General features: G+C 37.5%; 1 protein-coding gene across 2 annotated transcripts in view; it reads right to left on the bottom strand.

Moving 5' to 3' along the window:
* Nucleotides 1-19,686, bottom strand: part of ITPR2 (inositol 1,4,5-trisphosphate receptor type 2) — a 529,759-nt gene that overhangs the window by 234,396 nt on the left and 275,677 nt on the right. For both annotated transcript variants that reach the window (XM_021092919.1, XM_021092920.1), the window contains 2 exons: nt 18,834-18,954; nt 4,269-4,459 (listed from right to left, as the gene is read on the bottom strand). In XM_021092919.1, the coding sequence (XP_020948578.1) occupies nt 4,269-4,459; nt 18,834-18,954 (312 nt within the window). The remainder of the gene's footprint in view (nt 1-4,268; nt 4,460-18,833; nt 18,955-19,686) is intronic.

The raw sequence follows: 19,686 nt of genomic DNA, 5'->3' as shown, positions 1-19,686 counted from the left end.
GAGAATGTGAAAATCCAAAATATGAGGTGCCCTCAAATGACCTCTGGAGACCAGCCTTCAGCTGAAAGTCAACAGACCAATGGTATTGGGGCCCTGGCCTACTGAGCTACTGAATTAAACACCTCAGGAAGAGCCCCAATTCCAGATGCCTTGCTATATATTTGTTTAAGCCACTTTCAGTTGAATGTTTTATTGATTATAGCGGAAAGCATCTAACTGACATGTTTCTAAAATGGACTGGAAGCAGTACTAATTTACTGAGCATTCTTTAATGATTAAAGCATCCCCTTTTTGTTTTAAAAATAAGTATGTTAGAAAACAAACAAAAAATTCAAGTGAAGCAATACTCAATTCACTCACAGCTATAGCATATTTTGTTAAACAGAAAACTGACTGTCAATTGCCTATGGTTACCCTCAGCTATAGCAACACATTTTACTATTTTCTTCCTGATGGTCTCTTGATGTCTTACGGCTAGGTTTCAGGAATCAACTCTTGTTTAACCTTTTCTTTCCCCTTTAGCAAAACTGACCATTCCTACTTCAATTACGCTAAATAAGCTTTCTGAGAAATTCCTCGGGACAGTTAAGGGAGACCACCACGAAGCAAATCACATAAATGGGAAACTAGGTCTTCTACAAAGGTGGGAACAGTATATGGTTATCTAATGTGATCGTATATAATAAAATGTCACAAAAACATACCTATCTTTCAGATTACCTCTCTTCTTCATTTCATTTACTAAACAAACTGTGCCCAGGTGTCTATGATGTGAATTCTGTCTTAATCTCCTATTTTGCTCATGGATCAACTACGAAATCTCTCTAACTTGTTATTTCCCCGTGTGAAAATCCAGGATAATGATACTAGTAATTACATGAGCTTGCTGTGAGGATTAAAAGTAAATGCATAAAACAGCCTCTAATACCTATTGGCCACTCATTACTCCTTAATAAATGTAGTCATTACTGAGGACCAGTTAGCTGCCATCACCAACCTGTTGCCAAATCCAGTGGTTACTTGTCTGTCCTCATCTCCAACCACTGCCAGGCATTTTACACATGTGCTCTTTCTCTGTCAAACACTTTCTACTCCTGGCTACTGTAACATCACACTTTCCTTTTTTTCCCACCTATGTCCTGACCACTCCTTTAACAACTCATGGTAGTTTCTGGTCTCTGCTCTTCTATATCTACAAGTGAGGGATCTCGTCCATTTTTGTGATTTTAATATCATACATATGCTGAAAATTCCCACATTTATATTCCCTGCATGGACATCTTCCCAACCACTCCAGATTCATATAACCAACAGCCTATTGGACATATGCACACGGATCCTAACACAGGCATCTCACACTTAAAATTCTCCCTATAGAACCCCTAACCCCAACTCTCTCATTCTTCCCTATTTTGGAAAATGATCCAATCATATCCCGCCCAGGCTCATCCTTGATTCCTCTAACACCCCACAACTCATCCAGCCAGCTACCAAGTCCCATTGGCCCTACAAACAATTATAGGCAAAATTCATCTGCTTATCTTCATTACTATCACTACCCCTTAAGCCAAGCCACCATCACCTTTTTCCTGAATTAATACAACAGCTACCCTAACACTGCTCCTGCGTCTGGACCCTATAACCCATTCACAACTCAAAAGCCACAGTGATCTTTTGAAAGGTAAACCAAGTACGCCTATACTCTGCTAAAAATCTCCAAGGCTTTGTCATCACACATAGAATAAACCCAAATGGTTTATCATGAAACGCTCTACTTCATTTGTCTCTTTGTTTCATAATAATCTCTTCCTTTGCTCACTCCTGCCCAATGGGCCTCTCTTGGTTCCTCAAACCCCAACCTTGATCTTGCCTAAGTACTTTTGCATTTACTCTTCCCTCTCTATAAAACTCTCTGTCCTCACGTCTTTGAATAGATTATTCTTCTTCATGACTCAGGTCTCAACCCAATGTCCCCTCAATAGAGAGAGGCTCCCTCACTACAGGATACGTTCCCTAGTAATTTGCCACTATGTTGTTATCCTTCTTTATTTTACTTGTAGCAGTTTGAATTACCTAACATTGTATCATTGAATGCATGTCCCTGAAGGGCACAGATCTACATCTATCTTCAGCACTTAACACAGTGGCTGCTACAAAGTTTTTACCAAATATTTATTTACTCATGAATTCCCTAGTGACCTAGTGGTTAAGGATCTGGCATTGTCACTGCAGTGGCTCAGGTTCAATGCCTGGCCTGGGAATTTCTACATATATATTGGGTATAATATATTTACCCAATGAATGCCAGTGACTGTGCTAAAAGAAGTTTAAAGCACACTCTCTCTACGCTGGTTGAAAAAACTATCTCTCCTCTGAAATATCTTCTCCTCTGAGCCTCATAAACCCAACTTTCCCCCTTTTTGACCATGTCTTTTTTCTCGCTTTATTTGGCCATTTTGCCCCTTCTAGCCTCTCATAAAATGTTCTTTGTTTTTCCTATACTCTCCCTTTTAGCAATAAAAAGCAGTATCCTCACTCCAAATAGAGACTTACCTTCCAACACATTCAGTAGCCTATAAACCTGATACAGTGTATTTTTCCATGACCATAGCCAACATCCTTCTACAGTATTCTCTCCTTCCCTCTTACTGAAGAGTCTATAATATCACCCAGTCTCCCAGCATCGTTGCCTCTTAAACACCCCTCCTGCCTTCTCTCTATGTCCATCCAAAAACCACCAGGTTTATGGACCCTGCCTTCATTACTGTATGTAATACCTGTTCCTTCACTGCACTGACACCACGACCTGGCTGATATCTTCAATAATTTCTAATTCATCTGCTTTCCTCTAGTCTCTTCCTGATATTTCTATCCTGCCAACCAATAACGACTTACTCATTTACAATGACATTTTCCTCAAAAATTTTAATGACTTACTGCCTTCAATTCTTTAACCTGAGTCTAACTTGTCCTTTTCATAACATAGAAGGCTCGGAGTTCCCGTTGTGGCACAGTGGTTAACAAATCCAGCTAGGAACCATGAGGTTGCGGGTTCGATCCCTGGCCTTGCTCAGTGGGTTAAGGATCCGGCGTTGCCGTGAGCTGTGGTGTAGGTCGCAGACGTGGCTCGGATCCCTCGTTGCTGTGGCTCTGGCGTAGGCTGGTGGCTATGGCTCCGATTCAACCTCTAGCCTGGGAACCTCCATATGCCGCAGGAGCGGCCCAAGAAATGGCAAGAAAGACAAAAAAAAAAATAGAAGGCTCATGTATCAAAACTCTGAACGTTCGCCAATTAATCTGCACATTATCTCTCACAATATTTATTCCAGTTCACACCTTGACCATTCTCCACATCCAAAACTTTCCTCAAGCCATTCCCCAGTTCATTCTGTGAAACCTTCCACTAATTACATGAGTGGGAAGATGTCTGTTATGAGCTGAATTGTGCCCCCTTCAAAACTCATAAAGTCCTAACCCCAGTACTTCAGAATGTGACTATATTTGGAGTCAAGCTCTGTAAAGTGGTAATTAAGGTAAAATGAATTCATACAGATGGGCTTTGGTCCAAAATGACTGGTGTCCGCATAAGAAGAGATTAGGGCACAGATGTGTCCATGCACAGAGGAAAGACCACGTGAGGACACAGTGACAAGGAGGCCATCTGCAAGCCAAAGAGAGAGGCCTCAGAAGAAAACAGAGCTGCCAACACCTTGGATTTCAAGGTCCCAAACTGTGAGAAAATAAATTTCTGTTGGTTAAACCACCCAGTCTGTGGTATTCCATAATGGCAGTTTGTGCAGATTAACACAATGTCTCTCTTTACTCCGTGTCCCAGAATGTCCAGGCCAAAAACAGAAGTGGGATACTATGCAAATAATTTGGGAGCAAAGGTGCTTATGCCATTCTTACCAGAGAGTGTCAAAGAATACTTAAGAGATGAACCAAAGCAAACTTGTGAATCTTTAACCTATTACATGCATCTTTATAGGAAATTATTTCACCAAACGTATTATAGTTACTATTTTGACATTAAGTCCCATTAGCCTATTATCAAAGCACATTAAATAATATGTAGTCACTAAAAATAACTCAAAACAACTTCTGCCTGGAAGGTATGCCTTTAAAAAAGGTGGTGTTGGACATTGTAAAGTCAAGCCTGGTCCCCAACTAGAATTTGGTATTTTTAAGCTATATTTTATTTCTGTGATTACATATCCTAAAAATTATAATTTAGAAAACAGTAACGCCGTTTAAGGCTCTCTTTGTACCTGTAACTTTTCAATAATGTTTCTGTAATCCCAAGAAGGTCCTCCAAGAGCTTCCTTAAAGCGTGGTCCAGAACGAGCTGACAGTCTCCAACCCATGGCTGCTCTCTGTACCATATTTGAATGACTCTTCATAAAAAGAGTATTAACTTGGCTGTCCAAATCCACTGGAATGGCAATTCCACGATTCTTTGCTGAAAAAGAAAGATTTAAAATATTTTCGTCCTAATTTGACTAAAGCTACTCTATGTTGTCAAAATAAGTTTATAAGATGGAACAAATAAAAAAGGAAAAATAAGACAAATTCTGGTATATAACATAAAGCATGAAGCTATAATTGTCATAAGTATTACATATCTTAAAGTTACTAAGAGAATAGATCTTCAAAGTTCTCATCACAAAGAAAAAAACTAACTATGTAAGATAATGGCTGTTAACTCTAATCACTGTGGAAATCATTTCATAATATATACATACATCAATGACAATGTTATACATCAATATCTCACTAAAACCAAGAGAAAAGATAAATATCAAACTTTTAAGTTCTGCCATTAAATTATTTTACATAACTACAAAAAGCTTTTAACTTGAAAGCATTTCAATTCTTAAGACCAGTTATTAAAATGGACTCATTAAACATTCAAGAACATATTTGATTTCTTGATGATTAATGTTTGAAATGCACTTTATACAGCAACAATACAGGAAAACACCGTATGACAACCATGCAAATTTGTACCTTCCTAAATGCAAAGGAAAATTAAAAAGCAGACAGAAAACACATGATTAACATCCTGACAGTCCATTTTATTTGTGTGTAAGTGTATGTGCACACACATGATAAAATTACATGTGGTAAAACAGCTGAGAAAAGAAATTAAAAAATTGAAAAGTATTAAAAAATCTGCATTGGAATAGTACAACATACATATCCTTCTTCCTGAGATCCATTGAAATTTATATTTTAACAGACTTATATCACAATGCTGCAAAATAAGAATGCTTGCCGTAAGGAAAACAGAAATGTGGAGGCATATTTGCAAGTGTGATGAATATGCGATTTGCCCATCAGAGAAAGAAGAGAAGAAACTGCTCTACAGGCGATGAGCCTTAGGACAGCCCTTCCTGGGTTCCAGGCCAAACACCACAAAGAGTGGTGGAGGGGGATGGGGAAGGCATCTGGCAACTCATGAAAGAACAGCATCTGAATAGCTGGGAAGTTAAGGCCCTCCTCCCTCTGACCAGCATAAACAGAGGAGCTGGCAGCAGAGGTTTTTACTCAGAGGATAAAGTTAGAGAAATGCAGAAATGTTCTCTCAAGAACAAGGAATACCTGCCTGGAGAGAATGCCAAATGAAGGGGCTAGGAACGGACTGACAGAACAGAGCTTGAAGTAACTCCAGAGATCCTCATCAAATAACTAATAGAAGAGGGGAGAGAGAGGAGGCAGCTCTAGGAAAAAGGGAAAATACACAAAAGATTCCAACCCCTGAGGAAATTCCTCCTTATTTTAACATTTGTTAGTATTCCCAGACTGTCTTTTGCTTCACACACACACACACACTCTCTCTCTTTCTAAAGAAAGCCTGTGTATCATTTATTCAGCCCCTCATCCAGCTCTGTCATTTACACAAGAAAGCTGATAGAGAAATAGACCCTCAAAGCTGCAGTGGAAACCCGTGCCAGTCATTATGGACCTTTATAACTTTGACACACCACTGAGAATCACAGGGAAAACCAAGAAGATGAAGAATAACTAGCTCCACTGAAAAGAGAAGTGATTCAGGGAAGTGCAAAAAATATTTAAATAAGTCTAATTATTGTCTTCAGAAAATGTGGCTATACACTGCATCCAAAAAATATCAGAAAAAAAAAAGAAATCTTGGAAATTAAAATATGATTGCACGTATTGCGCAAAAAAAAGTATTTCAAAATTGGCTGAAAAGGAAAAGGATAGGAATAAAGTTGATAATCTGGGAAAATCAAGGGAATCTTCTAGAACATAAAGTATAAAAGAGTTAAAGGTCAAATAAAACAATATGAAATAGGAAAGGCATCCAGGAAGCCAAATATCTAATAACCATATTCCAGAAAGAAATGTCAGAGATAACGAAGGGGAAGAAATGATGTTTAATGAGCACATAGTTTCAATTTGGGAAGATGAAAAGGTTCTGGAGATGGATGATGGTAGTGGTTCCATAAGAGGGCAAATGTTCTTCATAAAACTGAATTGTATACTTTAACATAATTACGATGACAAATTTTGCTATACATAGTTGACTACAATTTTAAAATTTAAAAAAGAACTTTCCTCCTCTGTAAAAATGAATATATGTGCATTGTAGAATCAGAAAATATGGATAAATAAAAGAAAATGTTACTCCTAGCAAAAAAAAAAAAAAGAAGAAGAAAATATATAGACAATTAATTACCTTGAGCTGAAGAAAGATGTACATCTTTAAACTCAAAGGGTCTACCATGTGCTAAACAGGATTAAATAAGCATATTGATGATATCCTAGTAAACATTTACAATGCTATTATGGTTTGAATTGTGCCTCCCCAAAATATATGTTGAAGTCCTAATCCTGAGTACCTGGGAAGGTGGCCTCATTTGGAAATAGGTTCTTTCCAGATGTAATTAAGCTAAAGAAATGCTAAGTCAGGGTGGGCTCTAATCTAATACAACTGGTGTCCTTACAAGAAGGGAGAAAGGAACAGAGACACACACAGAAGGAAGAACATGATATGAAGATGGAAGCAGGTTGGATTCATGTATCTGCAAGCCAAGGAATGCCAAGGACTCCAGCAGACCCCAGAAGCTAAGAGAAAGGCATGGGCAGATTCTTCCCTGAAGTCTTCAGAAAGATCAAGGCAGTGCTAACACCTTGATTTCAGCCTTCTAGCCAGAAGTGTGAGACACTATGTTTCTATTGTTTTAAGACTCCTAAATTGTGGTATCTTGTTACAGCTGTCCTATAAATGCCAACAGCAAAGAGAAAATTGCAAAAACTTCCACAGGGGAAAGAGGATGTCTACAGAAGTTCAGACTGGCATCAGACTTCTCATCATCAATACTGGATGCTAGAAGCTGGTACAGTAAGATCTTTAAAGACTGTCAGACAAACAAACCAGTGGGACAGGGAAAGAGGGAGGGGCAAGACAGGGGTAGGAGTTTGAGAGATACAACCCGTGATATATAAAGTAAATAAGCTACAAGGATATAATATACAGCATAGGGAATATAGCCAATATTTTATAACTTAGATGGAGTATAATCTGTAAGAATATTGAATCATTAGGTAGTACACCTGAAACTAAAATAATATTGTAAATCAACTATATTTCAATTTTAAAAAAGGTAAAGAAACACAAAAAAGACTGATGGATAAAAAGGTTTGAAATTAGGAGTTTATACCCCTCTAAACTAAAAACCAAAAATGATACTTGAATAAACATATCTCGAAACATGTAAGGCTCAGAAATTTTTTTGAACTCCCTATGAAAAATTACTCCAAAAAAGAAGAAAGGAGTCCAAGAGCATGTCAACATGAATATAAGAAATCATGGCAACTGAAGACCAAGCTGAAGACGAGAATAAAGCAAAGCACAAAGGAAAGAAAAGATCCATTAAATATAAAGGGTTGGGAAATCCTCTTACCATTGGAAAAGTCTCAATATCATAGCACTACATTGTTATCCCCAATGTTACACAGTGGAAAATATTTCCACATCATAATACTGTAAGCTCTGACAACTGATTTTTAAACTTTATCGATCTATAAGAGATTTCATGGTATTTCAGAAGAGAATGCAAATGTCACAACTCATAACAACACAAACCAATAATCTATCAAGCAATAATTAGAACACAGAGTGGGAAATAAGAGGTAAAAATGAAGACAACATGTTAATTTCCTGGTTTTTCACAGTGTGGAGATGTAGACATTATTTAGACCTGCTACTCAAGAGACAGAGATAAAAATACGTGATTTAAAGCTATAATGATTGTCATCAGAAGCCTTTTTTAAAAAATGAATGAAAACAATTCAGAAGGAATAAAAAGACATGAGAGACAATAAGAAGGAGAGACCTGGCTTGCTTCATATAATGAAAGGAAAGCAACAATAGCAGGCAGTACTATTTCTGCTGGTGAAAATTCTCTGAAGTTCAGTGATACTTAAAAACTTCTTTGAAAATAGATGATTTTAGCTACCAACACAAAAAGTAAGTTCCCAGTTTAAACAAGAACCCAAGCTGAAGTCTGAAAGAAATAGCAACAGCTTGATGGCTCCCCCACATAATCCACTGTACCCCTGCCCAAATTTCCCTAGCGAACATTTTCCTAATATTCATTATAAATCTCCCTTTCCCGAACATACCATGTTTCTGTTCCTGTCCATCACACACAGCAAAGTGACTGTACTCCTGTCCCATGTGAAGGACCAAGAGCCTCTCAAAGGCCAGGCTGCCCATATTTTTATAAGAATTTTGCACTATGACCAAATTCCAGAAAGACTTTCATCCTGTTCTGGCTGCTTCACACACAAGCTGGACTTGCACTAAACATTCAAAAGGCAAGCCAGAAGACAATACTTCTTACATGTTAATTTCTAAGGAACCAAAATAACAAAAATTATAAAAGTTAAAGTTGCTCAAAACTTATTCCTACCAAGTTTCCACTAATGATTAGACAAAGGGGGAGGGATGGGATTTATATCCCCTTTAGGAACCAAGTACAGTAGATACAGCTAACCATCAAGTGAGTGATGGTTGCTGTGAATGTGGCTTACACAAAGATGTGCTCAAGGAGTATTTTTCTAATGACATCAATGGAAATGTAATCCAATTCTCACTGGATTACGCCTCTGTTATTCCCACAGTGCAGCCCTCCTACTAGTGTTGTCAGGAAAATCTCATCCCTCAGGCAGCTGCCACTATTCCACTATGGCCAGCAGCCTAGACAACCTAGGATGAGGAGACTCCACTATGCCAAACTTTGTTTTTACAATGTTTTTCCTTGTAATCCAATTCCAATCTCATAGCTTTATGATCAGAAAAGATGCTTGATATGATTTCGATTTTCTTAAATCTACCAAGGCTTGATTTGTAGCCCAAGATGTGATCTATTCTGGATAATATTCCATGTGCAACTGAAAAGAATGTGCATTCTGCTGCTTTTGGATGGAATGTTCCATAAATATCACTTAAGGCTACCTGGTCTAATGTGTCATTTAAGGCCTGTGCTTCCTTACTGATTTTCTGTCTGGATGATCAGACCCCAATGATGAAAGTGGGGTATTAAAGTCCCCCACTATTGTGGTATCGTCACTTTTTCCTTTTTATGGCTGTAAGCATCTGCCTTGTAAATTAAAATGCTCCTATGTTGGGTGGATATACATTTATAATTGAAAGGTGTTTTTTTCCTCCCAAAGTGTACCACTCTAGTTGGTATTTTCTAATCTGTTATCTAAGCACAAACTGCACAATATAAATTAACTAGGTAAAATACACTACCTTTCTCATGCCCGAAGGTAAACTCTAGCCAAAGGCTAAATCATAATTTCTAGGCAGTGAAAGAAAATTAACTATGCAATTAGAGAAAAGAAAATTTGAGTTAAAATAAGTCAACTGTGTAGATAACGGGAAAACTTTTTCAAGTAACTGTAAAAATATTAATACTTTTAAAGACACAGCCTGAAATAGATTCTCTGCCCTTTTAAGATATAATAAATACTAATTTGAAAGCAAAGTTGACAATGCTAATTTAGCTTTCTACATATATTGTTTAAAAATTAAAGTAGAAAAGAAGATCATGGCTAGAAAAAGAATTTATGAGCTCACTTACACAAACATTAATAACGAGAATATTTTTCAAATGCAATCAAAAATATCCAAACTTAGCTTACTTTTGTTAAGCTAGAAAAATTCTGCTATAAATAGAATATTGAAATGGGAACTAGGAAAAACTCTTGGGATTAATGCTTATTCCACCCCCCCATAAGAAAAAAACAAATGAATTTACAAACTGTCAGTCATTCCTCTAGCATGTAGGTAGCATCAACTCCAATTTGTGTGTTTTAGCAGTCACATTAAAGTTAAAAATGTTTGAAAAATAAGTGTTCCTATTTCACTCATAAGTTAGAGTGCAACTAAGATACTACCTTGTTAAGGATATTTTTTCAGAGAATAAGCATATGGAATTCTTTAAAAACCCGTAAGAAAGAGGACAGGTGGTTATTAACACATTTCTCTTTTGTAGAGTTCTGCTTAGAGATAGCTACTTCTCTAAAATGTGCATTCTTTATGCACAGGTATTGTGATTATTAGGCTAACCTACTAATTAGACTTACAAATCCTGAAAATTCTCTAGAGAGGACAAGATTTTACAGTGAATTTTAAGATGTAATTGAAATCTGTTTCTAAGTATTATTCATTTAATATTGTCTATTATGTAAAATTTTTAATTAGACAAAATTACTGGTGGTAACTGCCAGAGCAAAATCTGAGCACACATATAGTAATAAGTGCCATGGAAAAAATGCTTCAATAGGTAAACTGACAGGTAAGGGGAAAAGGCAAGAAAAAAGGTGAGCATTAATTATAACACTTGGTTTGTTGTCAAGCCTTCCTATACAAGCCAAGGGAGTGGGAGGGATCGGGAGCTTGGGGTTATCAGATACAACTTGGAATGGATTTACAATGAGATCCTGCTGAGTAGCATTGAGAACTATGTCTAGATACTTATATTGCAACAGAACAAAGGGTGGGGAAAAAAATGTATACATGTAAGTGTAACTTGGTACCCATGCTGTACAAACGAAAAAAATATATATATTAAAAAAAAAAAAAAGAATAAGAATGGTTGGTGCACCAGGAAGGTACAATGAGGTGGAAAGAAAGTGGTACCTTTTCTGAATCATATCAAAATATCCAGGAAAAACCTGTACTGAAACACCAGTGTTCCTATATACGAAGAACATTAAATATATAAAATGCATCTTTCTTGATTGGTATTCAAACTATACTTAATTGACCCCTAAATTAAAGAAAGAAAATAATTTTATTACAACTATTGGAGAGGGTGTGGAGAAAGTGAACTATTGTGCATTGCTGGTAGGAAAAACAGTATGGAGGTTCCTTTAAAAATTAAAAATAGAACTACCATATGCTCCACCTATTCTACTTCAAAAAACCCCACAAAAATATTAACCCCAAAATATACATGCACCCCATGTATATATGTTCATAGCAGCATTATTTATAAATGCCAAGATATGGAAACAACCCAAACGTCCACTGATGGATGAACAGATGAATAGGATGTGTTTATACATATACATCCACACGATGGAATACAACTCAGCCATAAATAAAGAAGGAAATCATGCCATTTGGAGCAACATGGATGGACCTTGAGGTATTTATGCTAAGTAAAAAAAATCAGACAGGGAAAAACAAATCCTATGTCATTTTACTTTATGTGGAATCTAAAAGACAAAACAGATGAACAAACAAAACAAAACTCACAGATACAGAGAACAGGTCACTGGTGATCGGAGGAGAAGGGGGATAGGAAGTGGGCGAAAAGAGTGAGGGGGGTCAGTTGCATGGTGATGGATGGAAACTCAAGTAATTGTGGTGATCACTCTATAATGTATACAATTAATCACATCATTATGTTGCACACCTGAAACTAATATATTGTTCTATACCAATTCTACCTCAATAAAAAATATACATAATTTTATAGGTTATGCAAGAACTAGTACTGGTATACCTGACTAGTCATCTGGAAAAAACTGAGTTGATTCCATATCTTATACCTTACAATTAAATATATTCCAGATACCTCAAAAGTGTAAACAGCCACACTAAAAACAAACGGAAAAGCTAAAACCATGGAAATTCTTGATGGGAATTAAAAAACAACATCTTAAACTGACCAAGGCCATTCCGCAGATGAAAGAAAACCTACAAAACCTGAAAGAATACATTTCTTCATGGCAAAAAATAAAAAAATAATTCAAACAACAAATGAAAAATTGGCTACTTATGGGCCAAGAGCTCATTTTCTTAATAAATAAAGGGCTATACAAACTATCAAGAAAAACAAAACCTTTAGAAAAAGTAAGCAAAACACAGAAAAGGACAGTTCACAGAAAAGGAAATAACCAATGACTCAATCATATGGAAAGAGGTTTTTTTTTTCCCCCTTCACTTATAAGAAAAGAAATACATTAAAACTATAATGATAGTTTTGCTTACAAAATTGGTAAAGATCTAATACTCTGATAACACACATTAACCAGGAGAAAGATGCTCTTTTATATTGCTTGTGGCAAACAAATTAAACAATTTCTAGAGGGCAATATCTGCCAAAATGAAAATTCCCAGAAACTGGAGTTCCCAACGTAGCTCAGCAGAAATTAATCGGATTAGGAACCATGAGGTTGAGGGTTTGATCCCTGGCCTCGCTCAGTGGATTAAAGATCTGGCATTGCCGTGAGCCGTGGTGTAGGTCACAGATGTGGCTCAGATCCTGCATTGCTGTGGCTATGGTTTAGGCCGGCAGCTACAACTCCAATTTGACCCCTAGCCTGGGAACCTCCATATGCCTCAGGTGCATCCCTAAGGAGCAAAAAAGAAAAGAAAAGACCCAGAAATTCTGCTTCAAGGTATTTACCTTATTCTTCCTCATGGGCAGAATGATTGGAAACAACAGAAATAACCAACAATAGGGTTAAATAAATTAGAATAGAGACACACAACAGGATATTACACAGCCAATGACAAGAGTAGGATATTCATTCATTTCTCTGTATTCCCCCAGGTATTTTTATTCATACAATAAATATTCATTGAGTATCTACCATGCTCTAGGCACAGTGTCAGGTTCTAGAACCTTGCAACAGATAATGTACTTACTTTCGGTCCACTTTGTGATTTCTGTACAGGTCATATCTAACCTCAACGTACTAGAAATTCCTTGGGGCAGGAAATATGGTTTGACAGACTGCACTTCCCTAACCACTAGAATAATATCTTTCAGATAATGAGGGCTCATTATATATCAGTTGAATTAATACATATGTGAAAAACTTTATAAGATTTTGTCCTGTCTTATAACTCATTTGGATTTATTTTAAGAAATAAGACAGTTTAAAAAAAAACATAATTACAGAGATGTATTATGTCATACTCTTTATATGATCAACTGTAACATCTAGATAGATGAGAATAGATACATTTGTTTTAATAGAGACTGAATTTCTCTCCTCAAAGAGTTAATATTTTAGACATGTTCAAATTTGGGGGGAACGATTGGCTTGGCAATTGATGTTCATTATTCAAACCACTTGTAAAAGATATTTTACAAAATCTACATTTGGAAAAATGATTGTTTCCAACAAAGTACCCAACATTAATCCCCTCAAATCATTTGAAGATTAGGAAACACATGGAACAAAATTCCTTTTTAAGTGAAATTACATGGAAGTAATCCTTGGATGCTTTTTCTCAAAGTGCTTTTGAGAAACATCTGCTATTGTATTTTATGTAAATGCATAAACTGAGGAACAGTAACTGACCAAGGACATTAACATCTTGATCAATATTTTGTACCTTAAAAGTATAAAACAATGTTTATTTAAACTGATTTGTGATAGTAGAACATCACAAATGCCTGCTAGCATGACAGGTTTAGAAGGGGTTCAGATCCTGGCTCTGTGTGCACCTGCTTGTGTAACCTAGCAAGTGGCCTAACCTTGCCAACCTTGTGTCCCCATCTGTAAACTGGGCTAAGGATATGTCCACGTCATAGAGTTTACCACACAGTCTAACACTAATAAACAATCTCTGCTCTCAGCAAAGTAAGTGCTGATTTAGTAAATGCTATTACTGTTTTTACTGCCTTTTATATCCAATGTACAAATCTGGAGGAGAATGAAACAGTTTTGATGATAGATGAGTTGAGTCAATGTACTTGAGAGCACTTTATAAATTGCAAAATGTTACATAAATGTAACTATGAGAGGTAATAGAATTTATATTTGCATTTATAGGAACGTGTTTATCAATTTGTAAATGCACTGAAAATTTGCTTTATAAAATCTTAGTCTCTTGACTTTGCGATAACTTTCTTAAATGCGTATATTCTTTAATATTGTAAATTCTTACATATGTGAACTGCAATAGTCCCTCTTTGTATTCTTAAAGAGTTGCTGAAGCACAAAAATGGCTTCGCACATGAGTTATCACACTTCAGATAGATCTATACCCAGTGAGCCAAACTGCCATAGTTCTAGTTTATGGGTCAGGGCTTCTGATGACAGGACTTCTGGGGCAACGTGGAACAGCATAAACTTCATACTCAGAGAAACTTGGATTCCAAATCCCACTCAACTACCTAGTAATTGGCAAGTCATTTAACTTTTCAATGCCTAAATTTTTCTTTCTGAAGAGTCCATAGCTCATGGATTACTGTCAGTCAGCAGCATTCATAAACCTGCCTCCTCTGAACTAGACACTTTCAGGCAACAGTGATCAGCGAATAAAGCAAAGCACCTGCTTTCTCTCTAATGGGAGAGCAGACAACAAAGAAGCAAGCAAACAAACACAGTGCTTTCAAATAGTGATAAATGCTAAGAGGGAAAAATAAAAGCATAAGATGGGATACGGGGTGGGAAGAAGTTGGAACACTCTATGTGGGATGTTCTGGAACACTTCACTGAGCACTTAACTTATAAACATGTGACCACCTGGGAAATGAGGATCCCAAATAGAACAGCACATGCAATGGCTCTAAGATGAGAAAAAAGGCTTGTAGGTGAGAAACAGATGAAGACCAGTGTCGGTGGAGCAGAGCTGGGGGTCGGGAAGGATGGGAGGAAAGAAGCAGTAGATGAAGCTCAGATGATGAAAGGCTTTCTAAGTCATGATAACAAATAAGAATTTTTTAACAAATAAGACATAGAGAACGGACTTGCAGTCCAAAAAGGAAGTAGAGAGGGATCAAACAAAGCCATTACAGAGGGGAAGCAGGAGGAAGGACAAATGCAAAAGTACAAATGTGGGGACAGACTCTCCAGAGCTTCCTTACTATTCAGGTGGAAAAGACAAACAAGGAAATGGAAGAAAAGGTGCTTTCTCACAAAGGTAGAACAGATTTTATGCAGAAACATCACCCCTCCAAATCTACCTTGATGACAGACTTAGATATAATATTTCTTTTAGACTTCCTATCACCCATGTCTTTCCAGCATACCAAAGGAAATTAAAAATTTCTTGTTAGATCATAGAGAGGAGAAAGGGGAAATGATAGAAAATGAGATCTTTTAACTTGGAAACAAAAGATATCTCTAGACTGATAACAGTTTTAGTGTCTTTTTTTTTTTTTTTTTTAAGGGCCATTCCTGTGGCATACGGAAGTTCCTAGGCTAGGGGTAGAATCACAGCTGCAGTCGCCGGCCACAGCCTCAGCCACAGCAACGCCAGATCCAAGCTGTGTCTGTGACCTATGCCACAGCTTGTGGCAACACCAGATCCTTAACCCACTGAGCAAGGCCAAGGATCAAACCCATGACCTCATGGATACGAGTCGGGTTCTTAACCTGCTGAGCCACAATGGGAATTCCTCAATGACTGTTTTAAACCCCCAAAGCTCTGCCATTGGCTACTCGGCAAAGAACTGGTCTGACTACACAGGGGACACTACTAAAGTAGCAACTGAGATGGAAAGCACAGCATGGAATTTCACCTGTGGCTCAAAGCTCTTTACCTCTCAATTTTGAAGTAGCATGAACATCATTCTCTCTGTGCCCCAGGTAAGGCCAACTGGTGTGTTCCCTCATTGCATTTGCTCAATACTGAGAGAAGAAGAGAAGGAGGCAAAAAGAAAGAGTGGGGGAAATGGGAGAAGAGGAAGAGAAGGTGGGGGGAGAGAGGAAGCAGGAAGAAGATGAGGAAGAGGGGAGACCGCTTTAGAAGGTAAAATACAGACTTGGCAGCAAATACAATGTATTCCTATGTAACACAAATAACATTGTTTTTCCTTCAGGTTTTATCTTTTGTCTATTTCCCAGCTGTTTCAGTCCAAATGAAAATGCTTTTAGTACTGTTTTATTATAATTTGAAAAGTATATTATGAAAAACTCAGAAGTTACATTAAAGCACGAACAAAAGCCAGATTTGGAGTTCCCATCATGGCTCAGCGGTAATGAACCTGACTAGTACCCATGAGTATCTGGGTTCTATCCCTGGCCCTGCTCAGCAGGTTAGGGATCCAGCATTGCCATGAGCTGTGGTATAGACCACAGATGCGGCTGGGATCTTGGGTTGCTGTGACTGTGGCTGTGGCTGGCAACTGCAGCTCCAATTCAACTCCTAGTCTGGGAACTTCCATGTGCCACAGGTGCAGCCCAAAAAAGTAAAAAAAAAAAAAAGAAAGAAAGAACCAGATTCACCCATGTTAACATTTTATATCCTGCTGGAAATTTTGCTTTGAGCTTCTCTTTTGTGTCTTTATTTCTGACAATACATACGGTGGCTTCTTCCTTGCGCTCTTCCCTTCCCTTCCCAAACAACTCCATCCTAAAACCAGGAGGAGGGGCAGAACAAAGTCAAGTGGCAGCACTGGGCAAGGAATGCGGAAGGAGCAGAGATGGTCCAGAGTCTTTGAGCCCAGAAAGGGTGGAAGGTGCCTGCACAGGAGGCTGCTGGAGAGGACAATAGACTTGAGCAGGCTGTGGAGGGCATCCATGCCAGGAGAGAGCATGGCACTACGTCAAAGGTGATAAGGATATTCAAACGAACAAGTGACTCAGTAGGGTTAGAGGCCACCAGTTAGAGAGAATGTTCCTCAGAGCAGAAGCTTGATGTGGACTGTGGGAACCAGTGGGATGTGGGGATGATGCCTCCGCAGAAGAGTGTCAAAGGCCAAGCCACCAGAGGACGTGTTCTTTACTCATTTATCAAGTGTCCACCACATGGGGTGCCTAAGCCCAGTGGACTGTGAGGAGGGAAAGGATGTGTGCAAAGATGGGGGTCCCAGATGTAGAGCTTTAAAACAATAAATTCAAGGAGAACCAGCATTCTTATAAGTTGAATTATTCAATCCAGAAATATATAATTCTATTTATTAAAATATTTCACATCCTTTGAAATAGCAATCTAATTTTATTTTCTCATATTTCTTGTTACATTTGTTCTTCAATAATTAATATTTTGTTGTTGTGACATATCTTTTTCACATTTATTCTCCCGTTTGCATATACAGAAAATCTATGAAATCTAATGTCTTTTATTTTTTTGGCCTTGCCCACAGCATGCAGAAGCTCTGGGCCAGAGGTCAAACCTGTGCCACAGCCGTGACTGAAGCCATAGCAGTGATGATGCCAGATCCTTAACCCACTGAGCCACCAGAAAAATCCCAATATCCATTATAATTTATCACCTAGATGAACTCTTTTAATCTCTTAGTTCTCATAATCTTCAATGGATCTTCTTGGGTTTGAACTGCTTTTTGATTTATTTAAATTAAAATTGGATCATCATTAAGTTTTGTTAATACTGAATTACTCAGGCCAAATTGCAGATGAGAGAAAAGACTAAAAATATTTTAAATAGTCATTAATTAGTTAAACCATTTACTTATTTATCAAATATTTACTGAGCACATACTATAACCCTGCTCAAGTTACCTAATCTAAATAATTCTGATTCCTCACCTATAACATGTAAATAATCAAGGAACCTATCTAAGGATTAAAGGAGATAATACATGCAAATTGCTTAGTGTTACAAACAGTAGTGCTTATAAATGTCAGCAGTGATGATGACCATGGTAATGAAACACATAAGCTGCCCTTCCTGCAGAACCATCATTAGTTGACAGAATGATCCAGCTCATTTGTTTTTTGAAGTCCAGCCCAGTCTACTTCTTTCCTCTCCTCCTTTCTGCCATCTATGACAGCCCTAATTAACTTTATAAATACTTTTTTTAAAAAGAGGGCTCTATAAAAAATTCTTTCTAGAATCTACCAACCTTCCCATAGCTATTATCCTCTTGCGCTCCATTCCATTTTAATTTCTGAAGCCTTCTGTGTATAACAGAGCCTCGATAAATACTAATGGATTTCAAACAAAATTGGAAAATTAAAAGCCCCTCAAAAATTCCTACTGCCATATGAAGATATTAATAAGTCAGGCTATTTAACAGACAATTCCATAATGAAATCTAAGACAACAATTAAGTGAAACTCATTTGTGTAAATACCAAGCTATATTAAAGCACCGTATGCAATATTAAAGTTTAGAAATAAAATAATTTTAAAATAAATAGATTTTAAAAGATTTTAAAAGGAGAAATGTAACAATTATATTCCCCTGCCAAAAAGGATACAGTATTTGGAACTATCTGTTGATCACTGCTCTCCAGCTTTATAGATACCACACCTACTTTCTTTTTAAGTTGAAAACTGGAAGGCTGCTTTTATTGCCTATTAACCAAAAGCCTTATTTATTCTACAAAATCTAAAAATAAGTAAAATCCAACACTCTGACTTACCCACTTCAGCCAAAGTTCTGATACAGGACTCCACTGAGGCTTTCTGGGCAGGATTTGGCCAGGTGCAATTATAGATTCTGAAGGCAGACTGAAGCAGTTGGATAAAAACTGGCTGATGAGTCTGAAAGCAAAAAGAAAGGAGGCAAACAGGTCATGAAACCATTAACACTCCTGATGCAGTATCTATGCCCTATCAAAAAGGCCCATCAAAGACCAAGAGATTCTCATACTAAGCGAAGTAAGCCAGAATGAGAAAGACAAATGCTGGATGATGAACACTTATATGCAGAATCTACAACACAAATCAGGGAGTTCCAACTGTGGTGCAGTGGAAATGAATCCAACTAGTATCCAGGAGGATGCAGCTTTGATTCCTGGCCTTGACCAGTGGGTTAAGGATCCAGCTTTTTTGCCATGAGCTGTAGTGTAGGTCACAGACATGTCTCGGATCCGGCGTTGCTGTAGCTGTGGCGTAAGCTGGCGGCTATAGCTCTGATTCTACCCCTAGCCTGGGAACTTTCATATGGGGCAGGTGCAGCCCTAAAAAATGAAAAGCAAAAATAAATAAAATAAAATACAACACAAATGAACATATCTACAAAAAAGACACAGACTCATCAGACGTAGAATATGACTTGTGGCTGCCAGGCCAGGGGACATGGGGGAGGGAAGGACTGGGTGCTTGAAATTAGCAGATACAAGCTAGTATATATAGAATAGATAAAAAAATAAAGTCCTACTATATAGTACAGGGAAGTATATTCAAACCCCTGGGATAGAACATGATGGAAAAGAACATTAAAAAAAAATGAATGTGTGTGTGTGTGTGTGTGTGTGTGTGTGTGTGTGTGTG

This window comes from Sus scrofa, chromosome 5 (genome assembly GCF_000003025.6).
Source record: "Sus scrofa isolate TJ Tabasco breed Duroc chromosome 5, Sscrofa11.1, whole genome shotgun sequence".
NCBI lineage: Eukaryota > Metazoa > Chordata > Mammalia > Artiodactyla > Suidae > Sus > Sus scrofa.
The sequence above is the reverse complement of the archived record's forward strand: the minus strand, read 5'-3'. Positions and strand labels throughout refer to the sequence as shown.